This window comes from Peromyscus eremicus, chromosome 13, assembly GCF_949786415.1.
Source record: "Peromyscus eremicus chromosome 13, PerEre_H2_v1, whole genome shotgun sequence".
Lineage (NCBI taxonomy): Eukaryota > Metazoa > Chordata > Mammalia > Rodentia > Cricetidae > Peromyscus > Peromyscus eremicus.
This window is the reverse complement of record NC_081429.1, coordinates 28815775-28837414: the sequence shown is the minus strand read 5'-3', so window position 1 is coordinate 28837414 and position 21640 is coordinate 28815775. Positions and strand designations below refer to the sequence as shown.

The 21640-nt window shown below is 39.2% G+C and overlaps 1 protein-coding gene and 1 long non-coding RNA gene across 3 annotated transcripts in view; one reads left to right on the top strand and one right to left on the bottom strand.

The window, feature by feature from the left end:
* Positions 1–21640, bottom strand: part of Sphkap (SPHK1 interactor, AKAP domain containing) — a 121398-nt gene that overhangs the window by 34763 nt on the left and 64995 nt on the right. For both annotated transcript variants that reach the window (XM_059278356.1, XM_059278358.1), the window contains exon 4: positions 2068–2127. In XM_059278356.1, coding sequence (XP_059134339.1) covers positions 2068–2127 — 60 coding nt within the window. The remainder of the gene's footprint in view (positions 1–2067; positions 2128–21640) is intronic.
* The window catches only part of LOC131923364 (uncharacterized), a 37061-nt gene continuing 35733 nt past the window's right edge, over positions 20313–21640 (top strand). Inside the window, exon 1 of the long non-coding RNA XR_009382585.1 lies at positions 20313–20437. This is a non-coding gene — a long non-coding RNA (uncharacterized LOC131923364). The remainder of the gene's footprint in view (positions 20438–21640) is intronic.

Sequence of the window (21640 nt, the reverse complement as noted above, 5' to 3'; positions counted from 1 at the left end):
GGATTCCTTTACACTTCTAAAACAGTACTCCCAAACTGCTCCATCTACAAAAATGATTAATTATTTAGAATATAGATAGCTATATTAGCTGCTTAGTCTATAGTTCCTTACAACACAACTCCTGCACTAAGACTCAGGGATCATTCTAGAAGAGGCAGGCAGAAAGACTGTGGAAGGCAGAGGAACAAGAAGTTTTCTGTGAGATTATTTCTCCTAGAAATGTCAGAGAAGCTACCCATGAAGTGTCACCATCATGGCTGCCTAAACATGACCTGAATAAGGATGACACCAATATATGCGCTAACATGGAAGGGAGAAAGCTCAGGAGGCCTTAACCTTAGACAGAGGACTAGAGACAACTAAGGAATGCTGAGAACAGGAGAAATAGTCCTCCTTAGGGAAGAGCATGGCTATCTAATATCAAATGCTCATCCCTGAAAATATAACACACACACACACACACACACACACACACACACACCCCGCCACCACCACCACCACCACCACCACCACCACCAACAACAACAACAGCAACAACAACCATCAAAAAGAGATAATGAATTTGAATGAGAACAGGGGGTATGCATGGGTGGAAATGGAGGTGTGAGAGGAAGGTAGGAAATGATGTAATTATATTATAATCTCAAAATATAAATAATAACCCTTGGAATCTAGAAAAGAAACTGGTTCAAACTAGATAATAAGAATTAAGGTTGGAATAGAAACTTTAAGCTTAAAAAAACTATGGTTTTAAATTTTCTAAAGTAAACATTTGGCAATTACTATTACACAATAGGAATAAACACTAATTTGGAAATATTTTTTCTTCTTAAAAGTTTGAATAAAAGAATGACTTTACTAGTAATCTTCTGTTCCAATAAAGTCAATAATAAAAAAATCATGTGCAATATTGATTTTGCTTTGACTGTGTTCTAAACAGTTTGCTAAAGCCTGTATATTTGACATCCTATTCCATTTAATCCTTGACAGAACCCTATGTAAGTGACATGTCATAATTACTTTTATATATACACAAATAGCCTATGGCCTAGAAAATGGTAACTTGTACAAATCACATCGCCTATGTGAGCGAAGCCATAACTGGAAACTGTCCTAAATCATTCTACAAATTATGGAAACACAGTTATTATGATGAGAATTTGCTTCCACCCTCTCTTTCCTATTTCTGAATGACTCTACATAGTAACTCCATTGAATAAAGTTATATGCCCAATTTTCTTTGAACCCTCTAGTGCTACACCATGAACAATATTTGGAACCTGGTGTAAGTTTTATAGTGAGTAACCCCTGCGAGTAACTTGATTAAACTATACTAAGAAAAAAAATAGACGAGTACTGAGTAATCTCAGGTTCTGCATATACTGTGACTGGGTCCTGAATAACTGAGGACCTAATATCAACTAAGTGAAGCCTGCGGGCATTGTTGTGTGATAATCCAGCTGCAAATATGCCATTATAGCAAATGAGGTCAAAGCGCTCAGCTTTGGGTATGTAATGACAAACTGTGACATTACTTAATTGTTTTTGTTGTACCACAGACATACTAGGCTTCTAAAGAACTGACCAGACATTCAAGAGCTTAATGCACCCAGTGATTTACACTAGGGTTCAACCTTGAAGGAGCTGGGGAAAGTTGGGTGTTAGGTGCAAAATATTCAAGCTCGTGATGAGGGTAAGACAATGAAAACATGGTTGAGACAAGATTTGGTGAAAAGAATGGGGAAGAGTAATCCTGAGAACCAGAGGAAAGACTGGCTACCTTCACCCACATTATAAGATACCTAGGAAAAGGCATGCCAGACTGTGGTGTGAAAGTGAAGGAAGGTCAGAATAGTCACTTTAGGAAGCTGACGGGTAAGGGGAGTTGCCTCCCTGAACAGTGTTACAGGCAAGGATAAGTGAGACTCAAACACATAATGGGGCAGCCTGAAAAGCGTCAGGGCAAGGTCAGGGAAATGGGCGGTGATGAAATCATCTACACTTCTACAGAAGAGCATCATAGACCTTTGTCACAGGCTTCTGGAGGGGTCCAGGTCCAGCTCTTACCTGCTGCAGGTGCTCTGTGCTGCAGGCATCCTTGTTTACATCCAGGTTCACAAAGCAGACCTGATAAAGAAAGCAAAGTCGTCAATTATGTGAAGAATCTCTCCATCCTGTTACGAAAAAAAAAAAACCCTAAAAGACAGTTGTAAAAATTATTTTAAAATCTTAGGAATTTTATATAGTTCTACATAAAGACCATTGCTTCACTGTGGGTCTCTACAAAGATTTCCAACCCCCTTCTCACAGGTCCCAGTTGTCACGGCAAATGCCTTACTTTCATAGACCAACATAGTCAAACAGTTCCTGGTTTTGCTTTGATAGCAAAATCTTCAAGTTTATGTTATTATTGAATCTCACGAAATAGAAAAGAAAATGAAAGAAACCAAGTAAAGAGACTTGTAATGCTCTGAGCCCCTGCTTATAAATCATGAGTAATTTTCTACATTTCTCCCAGTACAATGTTTGATAATGGGTTCTGACTGCCTGGGTTTGTTTTAATTTATCTAGTTTTATAAAGTTTGCTCCTTAGTTGTTCATCTTAGATAAATGCTTAAATCAGTTTAAAATAATGGGTACATTATTAAATACAATTTTCAAACAACATTAAAGTAACTTGTTCTGATGAAATTTTCAAATTTCAAACATAGCATACAGATAGATAATTACGCTGAGCAATGGGATGGAGTTGGAAAGAAGATTAAGGAAAAATCTCAAGGAGATAAGTTGGGTTTATGATAGTTAGAAGGATTCTGTTCAGCAGGGAATGAGGAGGATGTCCATAGACAGCAGGAATAGTGCTTGGAGATAAATCATGTTGTCAGGTAACAGAGAAAGATCTGACTGTACTGCAGCCTGAGATAAAAGAGAGTGTTAGGAATAAAATCACAGAATGATTATATTAAATGAGATGGTAGGAATGAGGTTTTACAGTCATCAAAATTCTCAAAATGTTTTTATTCTTAAATACTTGATTTGAATACGTGAAACAGAGAACATCTTCAGAATTTTGGTAAGATGTGTGATCTTATTAGATACCTGCAGACCTGTGGAGCCCTCTGATTTCAATTGGTTTGTACAGAATCATGATTTTTCAGAATCCACCCTTTTCTTTTTGAGATTTAAAAAAAGTCCATAGGTGAAAGCCTTAGAAATTAGCGTGGTCTATACTCTGCTGGGGCATAAAACAGACCACTATTGCTCTGTTTCCAGATGAGAGGTTTCCCTAAGCTTCATGGGCTCAAATGATGCCTGCATTTCATCCTATGGTAAAGCAGGTACTTGTTGAGACAGCTTGTTGGGTATTAGGGAGAGAGATACCATGAGATGCTTCTTCATTTTCATTCAAACTCTGTTTTCTCAGGACACCCTGTGTGGAAAATTGGGAGTCATGAGGCATATGTCCCTGTGCAGATAATGCAATGTAAACACAGTCGATGGAAGTCAGAAGTGGTTCATAATATAGAACCATTTGAGGATTCACACAGTAATTGGAACTTTGACCTTGGAAAATTGGTTCACTATCCATTAGTGCTCAGAGGTTTTAATACCACACTATCAGCACTGCAGACATTGAATTAATTTGATGGTTCTCTACTCACCTTTAAAAAGGCCCATTACCTTTCCCCTGTACATCACAAAACTCTCATTATCGAGTATCACAGTGGGAAAAAGCAAAACAGAGACCAATGAAAGCCATCCAGGGTAGTGATTATCTGCACTCCAAAACAAGCTTCAGTTACAAGAGGACAATCTTGTTCATTCACTGTGGGCCATGATACGACATTATGACATTTTGCTGATATATGTCAACAACCTGCTTCTATCTGGCATGGAATATTTTTATTTCTGTATCTTGATGGTAGGATATTAAGTGCTGTGGGAATTCATTCCGCCAATAGCTTTGGGGTAGAAGACTTGGGGCGTGGCTTCTTGTCTGTGTATGTGACCACTTAAAAGAAGAGAGAAAGGGGGTTGCACTCTCTCTTGTGGTCAGGAGACCAGGTCAGGTGGTGGAGAGCGTCTTGCAGTTCGTCCCCATTGGCCTTGATGGGAACTGAAACTGGATCAGCAGCAGATCCTCAGCATGTCTACCTTGCTTTGTATTAGCGAGTCTGTTTCCCCATCATACCCCTTAATAAACTGATTTTTACATATATATATACCTCTGTGGGCCCTTGCCTCACAATTGAGTAAGGATTTTTAGGGCTTAGTATATATTATACAAACACACACATACACACACATACATATGTGTGTATATACACACACACACTGTCAAGAGATAATTTATTCAAGAAAAAGAATAATGAGATTTTTTTAGATATGAAAGCAAATATGCCTTTTGTAAACAAAATATCAATAAATCTGAAATGTAGGTACTGGGAAGATGGTTCAGTGGGTTTGTAGCTTCTGATACAAGCTTGAGTTCAAATCCTCAGAAACCAAGAAATAGCTGGACGCAGTAGTGCACATCTGCAGTCCCAGCACACTTAAGACAAGATTGCAGGCAGAGGCAGGAGAATTCCCAGAAGACCATGGTCCAGCTAGAGAGAAGAAACAACAGACCCTGTCTCAAAAGCGGAAGGTGAGGACCACCACCTGAGCTGTGCTCTGACTTACAAACACACACACACACACACACACACACACACACACACACACACACGCACATTGGGGGATGGGGGTGGGAAAGAACCCCTCAAATGTGAAAACTTTGAACATCTCCAGAAAGATGGTATTTTAACTACCTAATATAACCCCATAACACCTTTCCATTAATTTCTGATTGTATATTCTTATAGTCACCTTTTTTGGGGGCAGCAATTTTAGAATTGTGTCTTCTCCATGGAGAGTAAAGTCATAACCCACTCCTGTTTTTATATGGTCTCGTGAATATTTTTCAGCTTCTCAACCTCTTCTTTATAAAACCTTACAGTCTTTTTTAGTTTAATTTCCATTTTGGTGGGGAGCAGTCACACAATTCCTTCCATGTTTGAGTTATTACAGTTTTACTATAGATAGTGTTATTATGGTTTTGTGTTTTGTAAACACAAGAACTTGGAATGATAATTTTGTGAGATTCTGATGAATATGAGAAAAATGCATGGTTCATTTATAAACCATGTTGTAACAGTGGGTAAATTTCTTCCCAGAGAGGACTTTGGGTTGACTGAGCATCATTGAAAAACCAGTTTTGTAGTTATATTTTTCATGGTTGATGGCTGGGAAATTCTACATAAGCTAGCTCTGCTCACTCTTGTGTTTGCAGTGTTGAGAAGTGGAGTATGTATGAATATGATTATGACCTTTATCTGACTCCATCATGCCACAGTGTTTGGTTGAGTTGTCCCTTTCTATGGTAAGAATATCCATGGGAGACATTTCTTCCTGCAAGTGGCTAGCACTACTTTAAATGTATATAAAATGGCCCAAAACCACATAGAGTATATTTCATAAATATAACCCCATCCAATTTCTCTAGTGCCAGACCTCCTGACTGGGAAAAGTGTAGGGGTAAAACAAGATACATTAAAAATCTGAATAGAAATCGTGGCTAAAATATCTACCTTTCGAAAAATTTGCAACATAATCATTTGAGAATGTTTCTGGTCTCTAGTCCTGGGCCCTGAAGTAGAACCTCGGAATATTCAAAGAGCTGTGCAAGTGTACCTATGACAGTTTTACAGATATCCACTTCTTGTTCAAATGGCCCATGTGACTGGATTGCTGTTTACAAATCTAACTCCCTGTGACTTCAGGTTATTTCTTTGGGATTCAGTCATCCATTTCACGCTGACCCCCAAGTAAGAATACAGATCTCTATGTAGAAGAGTTGGGAAATGGTAGTTCTGGAGTAGGAAGTTTGGAGAGAGCGAGTACTCATCCTCTTTGAGGTATATGGTCTTTGGGCTGTGTGCTCAAAAGACAGACAACACAAGGTGCTCTTCCTGCTGTCCTGGAGTTAGGTATCTGGAAGAAGAACACATCCTAAAATGAGGAACAACATTATCAGATGAGTCTAAGGTGAACGGCTGTGTGGATTGGAGAAGGAGGCTGGAAGCGTTAGGCCAGTCACAAATGGTATTCCAGAGAAGATGGGTTTGAGGTGAACAGAAGGGGAAAGAAACTTCATATAGCAAATGAACGATCTTTCCATGATCTACATCGACTGAGCAATGATCTGTCAAGAGGCTCTCCATTAAGCTCGAGGGGAGGAGAAGGCAGCGCTGTGAAACCCAAAGAAATAGGACTTCTGAGCAGAAGTACTTTCTTCTGAAGTAGTGGAAACTCAGGGCATCTTTTAGTATTTTAAAGGGGTTGGATGAAAGAGGGAATCAGCATTTTATGCTACACTCACTGCATCATTAGTGCTGAGAGAGCATTGGATATTTCCCGACTTGACAGCTTGGAGTTTGTGATGGAAACTTTTGGTAAGGAGAAGGAAAAATCAAGCTCTGTGGAGGGTATTGTTAGACTAATTCTGTGTGACTAAGTTATGAAAGTCAAGGGATTTTTGTGCTCCAGTTCTGCAGGCTGGAGAACATTTTGTGGAGGTGATGGGGTTGAGTGGGGGAGCTGGGGCTGCAGGAGATACCAGCTAGTGGACATCAAGGCATAACTTCTGTGCTGGCTCATGTCCTTACCTGATCAGACGCTATTCTTAGTAAAATACCCGAGTGGGCAAATCCAAGTATGCCGCAGGAGCCCAGGAAGGAGCTGCCAAACGGTGGTCGTGTTCACAGAATTTCTGTTTCCTTGAGCATGGTCTATCTTCCTTTGTCCTTTATCAGGTGTGTGCAGAGCCAGGTACTGCTCCTCAGTCATGTTTTCAGTGCTTATCACAGTGCCCAGCACTTGGTAGCTCCTTAGTGAATTGTTTCTTTTTACATGATTTTTTTTTTATTTATGTGCATGTGCGTGTGGACAACTGAGAGTTTGGGTGTTCCTGGAGTAGGGTGTTGAATCACCTGCTCTTGGATTTTCAGGCCATTCTGAACTGTGCGTGGATGATGGAGACTAAACTCTGGTCCTCTGAAAGAGCAGCAATGTTAATGAATTAATGAATGAGGGGGAAGCACTGTCTCTGGTGGTAAGTATCCCACAGGAGGCAGATACCATGCCACAGTCAACTGTCCTGATTTAAGTGATGAACTAAAGTGGCCTCAGCAGAGTTGTTTTGTGACAAGGACAGAGGAAAATGGTAGAGATCTCTTAGATGAATTAACTGGAGGGACATTATTCTGGCAACTGGCAATGATGTAAAGTACTTAGACAGGCTTTTCCCTTCTACATGTGAAGATTTGCTAAAGACATGGCAAAACAAACAAAAAACAAGATGTTGAGAATAATAATTGGTAATGAAGAGACATGAAAAGTGGTAATGTTTTTCTTGGAACTCAAGCTCCTCTCTCTTCACATAAAATGCTTCGCTTGTGTCTGTGCAAGCTCTTTGTTATATCTGCAGCTTACAATTGGCTGAAGCAGATGGAAACACATCTTCCCCAGGGAGCTCAGACACTACTCACCCTGAGCATGCTCAGCAGTGCTGACTCTGTGGCTGGATTCTTAAGGTTATATTCACAAGCTGTTCCATTGGTTTTTAGCTTGTCCTTACATACTTGTCGGTGTTAGTACAATGGTAGGAATAAATGTCAGCAAGAAAACAATGCCATGCTATGATCTGATCTCTTTAATAATTTCAACTGAAATATTTTTCAAATATATATATATATACACATATATATAAATAAACAAACTACGAATATTCATGGACAATATGCTGTTTCCACTGTTTCATAGTGTGGATTATTTAGCCAAGCAATATCAATTGTATTGTGTGTGTGTGTGTGTATGTGTGTTTACGCAAGGTGAACATATCATTGATTTTCTTCCTGTTTTTCTATGCCTTTCCCATTGATGCAGGGTCTTTTAATGAACCTGGAACTTATCTTGTTTTTGTTTTGTTTTGTTTTTTTCAGTATTTTCGGCTATGATGGTGTTGAGTAAATACCTTGATCCTGACACTCCTGTCTCTTTCATCCCAGCTCTGTTCCAGCCTCAGAAATTGGGTTATAGACTCACACAGCCATGCCTGTGAAATTTCTTGTCTAGTACACAGTTTTGTGTGTGTGTGTGTGTGTGTGTGTGTGTGTGTGTGTGTGTGTGTAGTGGAAACCTGATGTGGGAAAGAAGTTGACATTAAGATCTACTCAAACAATGTAACATAAAATAAATTTAATCAGACTACAGATTACAGCAACTTTTGTGGGATAAATGTTTTTACACATGAAGTCAAGCAAAACTAGTAGTGTTGTATCAGATTAAAAATGAATCTGAACTTGGAATTTAATTGAAAACACACAAGAAGAACTAGCAATGACTGTGAGTATTAGATCTACATCGTGCATGAACAGTTTCAGGTTGCTTTGCAATAATTAACTTGCCCACATTTTAGACGATTCAGGTAGGTAAATGCAACGCTAAGGAGAAGCCACCCTGCTGTGTACCCACCATGACCAATCACTTGCAGAAGGCTAGATGACAACAGAGATTTTGGCCAAGAGATGTCATTTTTCACTTTCTCTGCTAGGAATGTTTCCATGTCTCTTGAAGTCAGCTAAAACTTTTATTCATATAGAGATGGTTCTATGAACAGTTCGTTAAAAGTAGGATGTCAAATTGCCTTAAAAGTTTAGACATTTGAATGTTGTTTAAGACCAAACATATACTTAGGGTTTATTTTTGAAGAAAGCCAGCTCCTTTCAGCTGCTTTGAACAATGCAGCCATCTGCCCATGGGAGCTATGACAAGATCCCTTAATTTGACAGTATCAAAACGCTGATCCCTACAATACTTTCAAAGGAAAAGGAAAACTGTCTGTCTTCTTCCTGCAAGCAAAAGATGTCTGCTAGATGCAGGACCCTGAACCCAATTTATCTTCTTAAAATGTCACATTTTCTCTGATTAGTAGTTTAGGCTTATGATACTGAAAGGAAAACTTTTCCATCAGTGTGGGCATGCTGTCATGTTGTCAGCCATTCTGGGACACACTTGACTCTTTGGGAAGATATTGCATTTGTATACAGTTATTGCTTCAAAATAATTGCAGCAATCATACAAAATGCAAGTTTTATTTACACTTAAGGCTGTCAAACTTCCCTGCTTCCTTTTATTGTCAAAATTTTAAAAATACATTTGAAATGTTTTTAGAAGAGGCATTTGAGCAGTTTGTGATGAGACACACCGTGGAAGCTATAGACAATTCAAAAAAAAAATAGATATTTTAACTAACCACACACAAAATCAATTTTACTGGTAGCCTAAAAATATTTTTTGAAAAGATATTCTAGGTGGTTATTTGGACTCAATCTGCTTGAAAATGTTCTCTGTGCATACAGAAATAAAGTGGTGAGAGAGAAGGGGGACATGGCTCAGTGGGTAAGAAAATTTGTTCTTCAGACATGAAGACCTGAGTTCAAATCCCCAGCATCCACCTACAAAAAGCCGGACATGACTATTTGTCTCTATAATCCCAGATTTAGAAGGAGGAAATGGACAGATTTGGAGAGCTTTCTGGTCTGCCGACCTAGCCAAAATGATGAGCTTGGTTCACTGAAGGAACCTGTCTTATGGCAGAGAGCAACAGAGGGAGACACAAGATACCTTTGTTGCCTTTGATATATTTTTTATCCTCAAATGAAAAGAAGTATCACTTGGAAGTCAAATGTCATTTTCACAATATTCCTTCTGCAGCCATAAGCAACCACACAACTATTTTATGTCTTTAATAAAGTTGTCTTTCCTAGACGGTTAACGTAAATGCAAATACACCATACGTGGCTTTATTATGATTGGCTAGCATAATGTTTTTAGTTAACTGTACCAAGTATTTTATCAATAGTTCATTAGATTTACTGCAGAATAATATTTCATCACAAGGAAATATCCATTTTTCATGTCCATTCTTAGACCTTTGGCTTCTTTTCAAGGGTGCGTTTATTTTTCAAAACTTTTTGAGTGAGAATTTGGGTAACATAAGATGATCTTTGACTGTACTGTGTCATTCTCATCTTGGCTGTGAGACTCTTGGTACCGCTTCCTACCTAAAGAGATGATCTTAACGAAGGATATCCAAGGATGATGTGGGAAGTGATGAAACACATCCTGTTAGGAACTGTGTGTACCTGGAAGTTTTACTTGTAAATGAAAGAAAAGAGTGTGGTAGACTTAGCTACCCTTTACTCATATTTTTCTTCCTGGAGGTTATTTAGGCCACTAATATGTGAGAAGTTTCTATAGGTTTTTTCAACTCTTGAGTCATGTGCTAGGCTCTTGTATATAAAGAGAAGTCAATCAACTATTAAGTAAATGATTAGTATGGACACCTGGATGATGCTGAGCTGCAGCAGCACCAGCAGCATCAGTAGCATCAGCAGCACCATCAGCACCAGCACCAGCACCAGCACCAAGAGCACCAGCACCAGCACCAGCACCAGCAGCATCAGCAGCACCAGCAGCACCAGCACCAGCACCAAGAGCACCAGTACCAGCACCACCACCTTCCAAAGGCCTTGGAATGTAGCTTAGCTTGCATAATGCTTACAAGGTAAATCCCCCAAACCATAGGTACACAAACTCACCTTGCCCACTGTGATAAAAACAAGCTGCAGAAAGCCACTGCAGTCACCAGCAAGTTTCACAGGAATAATCATCTCTGGTACGTGGGACCAGGGTATGTGGGGTGGGGTGGGGCAGAAGCACGTGGAGCTGTTTCTTCTTAGATGGCCAGGACCTCAGAATGTGGTGGTCCTGAAGGGTTTGTGACCAGAACATAAAATTCCTACCCAATGCCAGGTTAAATATGATAGTCCTAGACTTCTTGAAATCCTTCAAGTTATTTTATTTACTTATTGTTCAAATATTTCTTGGTACTCTTTCAGATGCCTTTAGTGCAAAGGTTCAACTCTACTTTATCTTAATTAGAATGCTCCAGAGAAAGAATAACAAGATGGTGTGCTGATTCACAGAAACCAGATATGACCTGTATCCCCACAGTCTCTGTTAGTGAACATCTACAACAAAGTAACAAAACATAATTGAGTAAGTAAGCTCTGTAGCAAAAAGTCACCTTCTCTTTCAAATCTTTAAAAAACAACCCCATGGGCTGGAGAGATGGCTCAGCCGTTAAAGGCTAGGCTCACAACCAAAAACAACCCCATGTTTTTCAAGCAGAAGGCTCATTGTTTATTTAGAATGTGAAAATTCTATGCTTCATCATGAACATTGGAGAGAAGCCCAGAGGCTGTGAGTGACTTGTAGGCCAATTGATTCTTGTGTATATCTCCAGGATTATAAACTGTCCTTAATAGTGGGAATGTTCTCTCCCCCTTTGAACCATACCAGGGCACAAGTGACAGAAGGACCCTTGGCTTTGTCTACGGACAGGCTTAAGCTTGTACGATAGCCCTGTCTTTTGCTCTGGTACTCTTAACAAACTAGAAAAAGTAGGGATAGTGAACACATTCTTTGCAGAATTCCTGTGCAGATTACATGAAATATGAAGTAGAGAATATGTGCTTGCTCTCTCCTTTTCATGCATATGTTGCTACACAGAAAATTAGATTACCTTTCATTGATCTCAGAATTATAGTCTATAAGAAAGAACTATTAAGTATTGCTACTTTTCAATTTCTCTCATGTCAAGTAAAATTTTGTAAGATTCAACCTATAAAGTGTGAAATGAAATATTTATAAGGAACAGCTACTTCTGAGAGTGGGAAACAATTACAATATGCCTCCTTGTCTGTAATTACCCTTTTTACATTATATATGTGAGTAAAAATGTTGTAATGGAACCCATTATCTATAATTAATATGTTCTAATAAATCAAATTACCATAAAACAGTGTGCCATGCACACCCACAGCAGCCCATGGGACTCCCTGTCATCCTGGCTCTAAGAGCAATAAGGTATTTTCTATATCTTACATATATTATATTATGATCTAAGTATACATTAGGTTATACAATCTACATTTTTAAAAGCATCCCCCATAATGTTTGTACAATGACAATATTGTCTGAATGTTCATTTCTGACATTTACTGTCATCAGGCAAATCATGACTATAATTGAAAGGCAATTTAAACACTTATCATCATTGGAAATAAATGAGAGTAAACCTACTTTTTGAAATAGAGTCCTATGGAGCACAGGCTGGCTTTGAACTTACTATATAGTTGAAGAGGACCTTGAATTTCTGATCCACTTGCCTCTACCTTCCTAATGCCGGGTTTATAGGTGTGCCAACGTGACCAGTGTAGGCAGTGCTGGGAATTGAACCCAGAACTTTGTTCATACTAGGCAAGCATTCTACTAACTGAACTACATCCCCAGCCCATGAAACTAAATCTAAGATATAAAGAATTTATTTAAACTGGATATCTAGCTTGCAGCTCTTATATTTTGGACAACCACACAACTTATAACTTCTCTGAAAAGTCTTGGGAATTATTAAGCAAAAAACTGTGCCTTTTTAGTATGTGAGTGAGGCTGACATTAAAATAACTAAAACATATGAGAAAGAAAACTAAACTTAAATGCAGTCACTAAATGTACATCTTGGGTTACTGTGAATGAGGACATGGAGATAGTTTCAGAAGACATACCCTGAATTTAACTATGAATGGAGAAAAGTATATGGATTGACAATTGATAAAAAAGCACCAGAAAGTAGATCTCCCTCCTATTTACTTGGCTGCTAAGAACAATTCTGTTTGGCTTCTCTAGTGTTACCAATGAAGCTTTTAATTCATGGAGGGTTTCCAAATTATTGTTCCCAAAGTGTGTATTCAAAGAATTGGTTAGAAAATTTTTTTAATACACTAATATACTAAGTGCTGGAAAGTAACTGCTTTTCCAATAAATGACCATTAAACTCTAAGCTTTTAAAAACTGGCACCTTGAAGTCCTTAATTTCCATGTGTATAATGAGTAAGCAGATAATGTAGCGATTACAGAAAGACAGAGCAAAACAATGAGAATGAGAATTACAATGAGAAATGTAATCAATAAAGGCTGCTTTAGGAGCATTGACGAATGTTCTTTTAAACCAATTACCAGGCAGTTTTGAAGCATGGGCGGGCAGATTTCTTTTACATTAGGAATGTCTAATATTGTAAAGGCCTCTTTTACCCCAAATGGATGTGTGTATACATATTCATGCTTATAGTTGAATTGAGTTGGTGTAAAAGAGTTTCAGAGAAACTCTTGGGTGCTGTCTGTGTTGGAAAAAGATTCACTTGTGATTAAAAAAAAAAAAGACACTGTGACTTGTTGAAAGGACTGAGAAAAGTGTATCAAATATTTGCATTTGCCAGCTCCAGGGTATAGTCTCAGTTTCTACTGTGTAGTTAAGGAGACATGGTTAAAAGTAGTAACTGAATTGGATTCATCTTACATTTTTCTTCTTTAAAGTTCTGGGCACAGGAGAAATGTTCTGAAGTGGTCAGAGTGTGGTTCGCTAGTCTAGCATTTACCTAACATAACTGAAGCTCTAAATCCTATCTATTGCTACCCTGTGGACCTTAGCACCCTCAGAATGTTCTAATATTCTGTAGAAGCACTTTAGAATATCTTAAGTGGGCACACTATGAAAACACACTTTAAGCCATGCTTTATAAAATTAATATCAAACAGTCCTTTGCCTACATAAACTATAGTTTATGTTTATTTCCAACAAAATAATGTGACATGAACTTACACTGTTGTTATTAAGGAGAGTAAGCAGCAAATCCTCAAAGGCTAGTCAAGAGTCAGGCAAGGGCCAACTCTTCAAACTCTAGCATGACTTTTGGAAATTTAAATTTTACACGTTGTTTATTTGTTTTCGTTGGGGGGATATGTGAATGCCTATGACAGCAGTAACTATGAAATCAATGACAAAGACAGATGTTTCCTTCAGGAGCATGGACTAGGGGACACTAGACTGAAAGTGGGGGCCAGAGGTGGGGGTTGAACAAAGACAGGCAGGTGTTGCAGGTGAGCTGTAAGGATGTGTGGAAAATCATCAAGGCAAGGAGAGATTTCAGGTAGGTTATAAATAGCATTTATTAAGCGTTATGGCAAGGGAGTAGAATAATGCTGTATTCATGAAATTGGAAGGAAGGGTAGCCAGGACACACAGAGGGCAAACAGTTAGATGTTCAGATAATGCTGGTTGTTATAACTCATTTTAAGGATCTTATCTTTACCCTGAATACAGAATGTTGTGTAATCCTAATTAAGGCTCATTTATTGCTGGGTCCTAGTGGCTCCCTCGGGGTAGGGAGTGAGAAGATGTGGAGTCAACAACACAGAGCCCAGGAGTCAGGTGAAAGGCAAGCAGCAGACTCTTTCATTTAGTAGTGGGGAAAGTCTTATATACCTTCCTCCCAGCACCCAGGCTGTGTCCTGGTCTGGTGACATCACAAGGTCATCTCTCATTGGCTAGGCACACTCACTGTCTTCAGTCAAGGCAGTCATTAATAGTGAACTGTTCTATGCTTGTCGGCTCTTGGAATTCCAAGCAAGTTTATACCAACCGTGGACCACAAACATGCTCAGCATCTTCTTTTCCCTGCATCATTATTGTTGCTGATGGGCCTGGTTACCTGTGCCTGTCCCATCAGTGAAGACTCTAAGCAACATGCTGACTCTTCAGTGCTTGCTCTTGTAGTTCCTCATGCTCTGTGCTCCTCTTATCATCATTTAAAGGGTATGTTACCATTTCAGACAGGGCCCTTTCAGCCAAGCGCACATTTGGTTTGATAATCTATTTACTCACTTATATAGTCATAGTTTAAGTTTTAAGTTTATATAGTCATAGTTTAAATGTTTTGTTTAAGCACAAACTTAAAGTTAAGTTGTTTGACTTAAGTATGTATTTGTTATCTTGCTAGGTTGTGTGATGCCTGCACATTTAACTAAAAACAAGATTGCAACTTTCCTCAGAGTGCCCATAACATGCTTCACTCCTGTTGCACTCATGTTAGGAATTGTGTGCTTGTAGATGTTTTCTGAGTTGATTTCTGCTAGCAACAGAGCTGAGCTGCAGTCATGATCTAAGGCAACAGGAACTAGAAGAAGCTGCATGTATTAGGAACTAATCTAGCCAGGAAAGGAAAAGGCTATCATAATGGAGCAAAAAGAGAGAGGGGCAGTGAGGAGCTTTCTTTTCTTTCCTTTTTTTTTCTATGAAAAATAGAATCTGAATGTAGACCTGAAAATAGGGGCTTATTATTCCCTCCTTACCTTACAATTCTTTTTAAAAAGGATGTATTTATTTATTTTGTGTGTGTGTGTGTGTGTGTGTGTGTGTGTGTGTGTGTTTCTTCCATGTGTGTTTGTGCACTTCATGCATGCAGTAGCCTAGAAGGCCAGAAAAGGTATTGGATGCCCCAGAACAGGAGGTACAGATGGTTGTAAGCTGCCACATGGGTGCTGAGGATGGAATGCCAGTCCTCTGGAAGAGCAGCCAGTGCTCTTAATTACTGATCCATCTCTCTAGTCTTCCTCCCCCAATCCTCCCCCGCCCAGTGACATGGAATTTAAAGTAGAGCAGAGACATTTATTTAGAGGCTGCTATAGAGACTCAATGATCAATTATGTCTAATTGATAGACTAATATTTAGCAGACATGCAAATAGAATTCTGTCATGTGTAGAGAGGGATACATAGATGTAGCATCATGGGATTCTCTGATAGGTCTGGCTCATCATTGTACTAGAACATCAGTAATGGTAGCAACAGTAGTGGTAAGCTTTTCTACCTACCAAGGCCTGAACCTAGTGCTTATGCCTAAGCTTACTCCACCCTCATAACAAACACAGCATCACAGGGATGTTGTACTTATGCACAGATGAGGATACGGAGGGAGGGGCAGCATTTTCAGCATCCAAGGAAGAACGGAACTAGAAATTTAAAGGCCATTCTGATGCTTCCGGGAGATGGTTCAGTGGGTAAGGTACTTACTACACAAACATGAGACATGAATTCCGATTCTCAGCACCCATGTAAAAACGAGGCATATATGGTGCTGGCCTGCAACTCAATAATAATAGCATATTACTGGCCAGCCAGCATAGCAAACTTCAGGTTCCGTGAGAGACCTTGTCTCAAAATAACACATTAATTCATTAATAATAATGGAAAAACAACTGAAGAAAGCCATCCTGACTTGTCTTTGTCCTTCCACAGGGGTGAGCATACCTGTACCCCCCCCCCACATACTCATGCATATACTACACATTTACAAATAAAATAAATTTAGAAAAATGGTATCTGAAAAGTAAATGCAATAGGCAGAATTGAAGAGATGTCTAAAGCTCTCTAAAGTTCAAACGATTTTAAGTATATAAGTACATTCTTTATTTGGAATGAATGGACCAAATAGAATTCTTTGGCTTGTTACTCAATACAGAACTCATGGCTCCACTCTGGAGGCTGTGTCATGGGAATAAACTGAGGCACTGATCTCCCTTTGTACTCACTCTGGATACACATTCAGACCTGGCTTGCTAAAGTTTCAGGTTGGGTGACAAAACGCCCTTGCTCCATTAGTTGGCCCTACATCCACACACATTTTTAACTCATTGAGGGCACAGTTTGACCTCAGTAGGTTAAAAATGGCTGGGGACAGGTTCCAGGTGGGGTTGGAGGGGAGGGAGTGAATGTGGATGTGACCAAAACACATCACATATATGTATAAAACTCTCAACAAATTAATAAAAAAAATTTTAAGATGTGAATTAAATTGAAGGAAGGGTTAAAATAATCCTGAGTTGACTTGTTCTAAATGCTTGCATTGAATGTTGAAGAATTATTATCTGGAGTACAAGGTTTTAGTAAGTATAAAATGAACATGAAATCCTGTGCCATTCTGGCTGGTGGCACTGGGATAGACCCGAGCAAATTCGAGATAGGTAATATGAACCAAAGGAGAGGAACAAAATAAGATAGATAGGAGGAGTGTGAGTATTCAGCTTTCAGGTCTACTGCATAGAATGATTTTTCTTTGAAGCATCTGCTTGATTTTAGAACACACTCCTTTTTCTTCATGAACACCTCCAAATCGCTTGAGGGTTTACACGGACCTTCTTCATTCAGTATCAGACTGTGTTACATCATCATTTTCAAACTGTGACTTTCACGCCCTGTTTTTTATTTGATCACCCTCCCCATTGACCAGAATGGAGAGATTTGCCTGTAGCCTAAACCATTTTCACCAACTACAAATGAGCCCCAGCAAAAACTTTAATTTTGAGCTAGCAATCATAATTGGTTTCTTTTTCTAACTATCTGATAGTTACAATTAGTTGTAAAGGATGTTACTCAGAGGTGCAAATGTTTTTTGCATTAGGAATATTGACATTCCCTTCCCTTTTATCTTTCTACCAGAAACACCAAAATACATACAATATGGAAGTTATTTTATATATACATGCATAATATATTTTTCATATTTTTTACTTTATAAATGACTTTTTGATGACTTAAGAGACTTTTAAAAAAGATAGTATACTAATATAATGCAAGAGAAAACTACTATAGATAATCAGGAATTAATAAACCCAGTTCCAGTAATTACTGAGCAAAAATGATAGAAACTCATGGATACGAAGCCAGGCCTGTGCATTTTTTTTTTTTGTCATTATTCCATTACTTGTCAGAATCATCTCACTATTCCCAAGAAATCAAGATACCACAATGTGAAACCCTATGGTCAGGGTTATGGGAGTGGGGACCATACATCCATGCCTCCTTTGAGGAGCCTGTAGACAAGGGGACATTGACACTGTAATGATGACATCTGGAAAGGGGGTTGCTCTGCTTTAGACCTGGCTTGGGTTGACCTCCCTCAGCCCAAGGATGCCATTCTGGGGATCTCTTTCACGGCTGGAGAATTGAGGTTCAATAAATAAACAAATAGTCCAAGTTCATCAAAGTCACACAGATACTATACATAAGAAAGACTACACTGCAGTGGACCCATGCTATTCTGTTGAACACAAAGTGTCTGTATCTATCTCAGTAAAGACCTCATCTCTGAGGTTAAGCCAAATGCAAGGAGAAAGAATCATCCTAACTGTCCATTAACAGATGAGTAGTTAATGATAATATGGTATATATAAACAGCAAACTTTATTCAGCAATGAAGGAAAATAAAATTACAAAATTTTCAGGAAAATGGATAGAATTGGAAAATATATTAAGTGATGTAACCCAGAGTAGGAAAGATAAATACCATGTTTGGTTTCACATGTGAATCCCAGATTCTACGTTTTTGTTTCAGTTTTTAAACATTTATTTTAATTTTTATTTATTTATATGTGTATCTCTGTGTGGGTATGTACATGTAAGTAAGGTACCCACAGAGGCTCAATGGCAGTATCAGATCTCCTAGAGCTGAAGTTTAGGCACTTATGAGCTGCCCCATGCACTGGTAACTGAGCTCAGATCCTCTGGAAGAGCAGCAAGTACCCTTAACTGTGAGTCATCTCTTCAGCCCCCTCCAGGGTCTAACTTTAATACACATGTATTTATACTAGGATGAGTGTCTGTAGAGGTCATGAAACTAAATGGGGCCAATAAGTGGGTGAAAAAAGAGGTCTTCATAAAGCGGGGTGGGGAGAGTAAGAGAATATACGTGATATGAAATTGGAAAGGAGACTCCTTGGAGCAGAAGAGAACAGTGGATAGAGCATGGTGAGAAGGGTATATTTTCCCCATGCTCTGGGAGTCAAAAGTTGATCCACAATGGACTTGTGAACTGAAGCTTTTTATTACCCAAAACAGTGTGTTCTCAGCATCACCCTGTGGATTTTACTTCATGTTCTTCTCACTGATGCTGGCATGTGGAATGAGGTTCCAGAGATGTTGGAGTGGAAGGGGTTTTATCATGTCTCCTCCAAGAAGAGGTTGTATTTTTTTGTATTTCTGATTAATAACTGCAGTTCTGCAGTGTGAGACTCATACTGCAAGGGACTGAACTGCCCCCATCTAAGGTGTCTATTTTCTCTTCCGATGATGAAGAATAGATGTTAGGAAAAGGTACATTAAATACAGATTCTCAATGATTTGATGGGCAAATTTGATTAGAAACAGGCAATGTATACAGGTGAAGAGCTGAGAACTGAGGACTAATATTAGCCATGGTAACCAACCCTGCCATATTACTTTCTCTGGATCAGATGTTTGGTTCTCTCAAAAATTCTACAAAGGGGGTGCCATTTATTGCTATCTCTGAAATGCACAGGAAACGATACAGGTACAGGAAATCAAAGCCATGGTGTGCTGAGAAGACACTTTCTGGGTAGTAGTCAGCATCCATTCCCAATGATCTGTTCATATGTTCATATATATTTATATATGTTCATGTATATATTCACACATATAAAGCTGATTTTATATATGTGTGCTTTATGTCAACTTTATATATGTCAGCTTTAAAATAACTGCACCAGAACTGCACCCGAGAGCTGAGAACCCAGTGGTCATTTGGTCCTTGAGGCTGGGTACTTGGGCACTCAGAGTAATCCCGCAATTACTGTCTCTCACTAGGGGAGGAGGGCTGACAACCACTCATTGCTCAGTCACCCCAAGACTGGTACCTCAATAGTCTCAATATGGCGCTAGAAGCCTGAAAGTTTCCTGGAGCTGCTGCCCCTTAGTCCACAACCAAAGCTAATCAAAATTCAGAAATGCTGGTTCAGATACCAGAGGAGGAATCAGCATCATCATTAGGGCAAATTAACTTAGAGCAAGACTGAAGACCAAGTGAGCACAAGGAGAGATGATCTACCTGGGATGCCATTTGTGTCTGGGCTGCTACCAAAAGGTGCTGCCCACAATCTGGGTGGCTCTTCAATCCAGGTAGTCAGGACACTTCCTCAGTTGAAGCTCCCTACTCAAGACTTTCTAGTTTATGGCAAGTTAACATTAAAATCAATCATGACATGCCACACACAAGTATATTGTAGTAACATACCAGAAGTTACAAGTGTCCAAAGAAAAGCATTCCCACACAGTGACCTTAAAGATATAATTTAATTGATGTCAATGTGCAAGGGAACTTGACTAACATTGCTCATCTTCTGTGACTGAACCTGGGAAGGAAGAGTTAACCAAAAAGAATGCTGAAAAACAGAATCACAAGAACTAGAATACAGAGAGAATGCTGGGATATCAGAAATCTAGAACTTTCTCAGGTGTTGCTATCCTAAAGAAAAGTAACAGAGGTATACCCAGCCTGGCAGCTTCTGTGCCTCTGAGCAGTTTCCATCAGGGAAAGAAAGACAAAGTAATATTTCTTCCTATCAGTGGGATCATGGCTGAGGTTGGTACTGCACACTGTAGATAGTGTAGTCAACTTGCCATGAGGACTGGGGGTGGATGAGACAGTTGGAAAATTCTAGTTTACAGTCAAATATTAATAACTGAGGACTAAATATATGATTTTTTATTTCTTATTCCTGATAGTTTTAAATACTTCAAAATGGTTTTTTAAGTACCATAGATGTTTGTGTTACATGAAATATTTTCTTCATTTAGTATCTTGAATGACATGGGGTCACATTAACAGCAGATGCTCGCTTTGTTTACTGCTGGTTGTCTGCTGCTTCAATGCAAACTTCCTTGTTAAGCATTTGAGTTTGAATTTCCTGGAATGGATATTAATTAAAGTATGAGATAGTGAAAGAAGGTAGAGAGGAAAGGACAGAACCCTAAATCATGGACAGACAAAGGTAGACAGAAATGGATAGGTTATAAAGCAGTGAGCATCCTTGTACACTACTGGTTAAAAACAGAAGTGCAGGGCCCCTTACTGCTCCTTACAGGCCTGGCTCATAGCAGTGTCTCTAGCTAGTAGCCTTGAAGGATGAAGCACCTTCTCTTCCAATCCCTTTTGCAAAGTGCAGGTCCTCTGCAAAACCAGCAAATTTTTAAAAACTGAGTATTCTTTGGCTATGACGCTAACTTACTATATGGATGGCATAGGGACCAACTGTAGCACCCCTATGGTTCTTGGGAAGGACAGGAAATCAATACAACCATGCTGATTCTCTGGCTACGCTGCACCAAGACTCATAAAGTCCTTTTCTCTCTGACTCAGCAGTCTTCCATCCTTTCAACATATCTCCCCAGGATAATAGCTTATTGAAAGGAAGGTAACAGCTCAGATCTGCCCTAGCACTCAACAGGCTTCATTTAAGGAGAGACACCCCAGCACCCCCTTAAGGTCAAGTGTGACACTGACTGAGAAGAGTGAGATGATCCCAGGTAAACTTGACAAAGAACAGCCCCTGGGATTGCAGAGGATGAAGCTTGATGGCAGTAGGTGTAGTTGCTACAGTGAACAGAGCAAGTTAAGTATTTCAAAAGCTTTCTCATTAATGGGGTGCACAGGATGATTGGTAAAAGAAAGGGGTTCAACGGAAAATCCTATTTAAAGGGTTTTTTATTATATTTACGTGTGTGTGCGCGCGTGTGCGTGTGTGTGTGTGTGTGTGTGTGTGTGTGTGTGTGTGAAACACCAGGG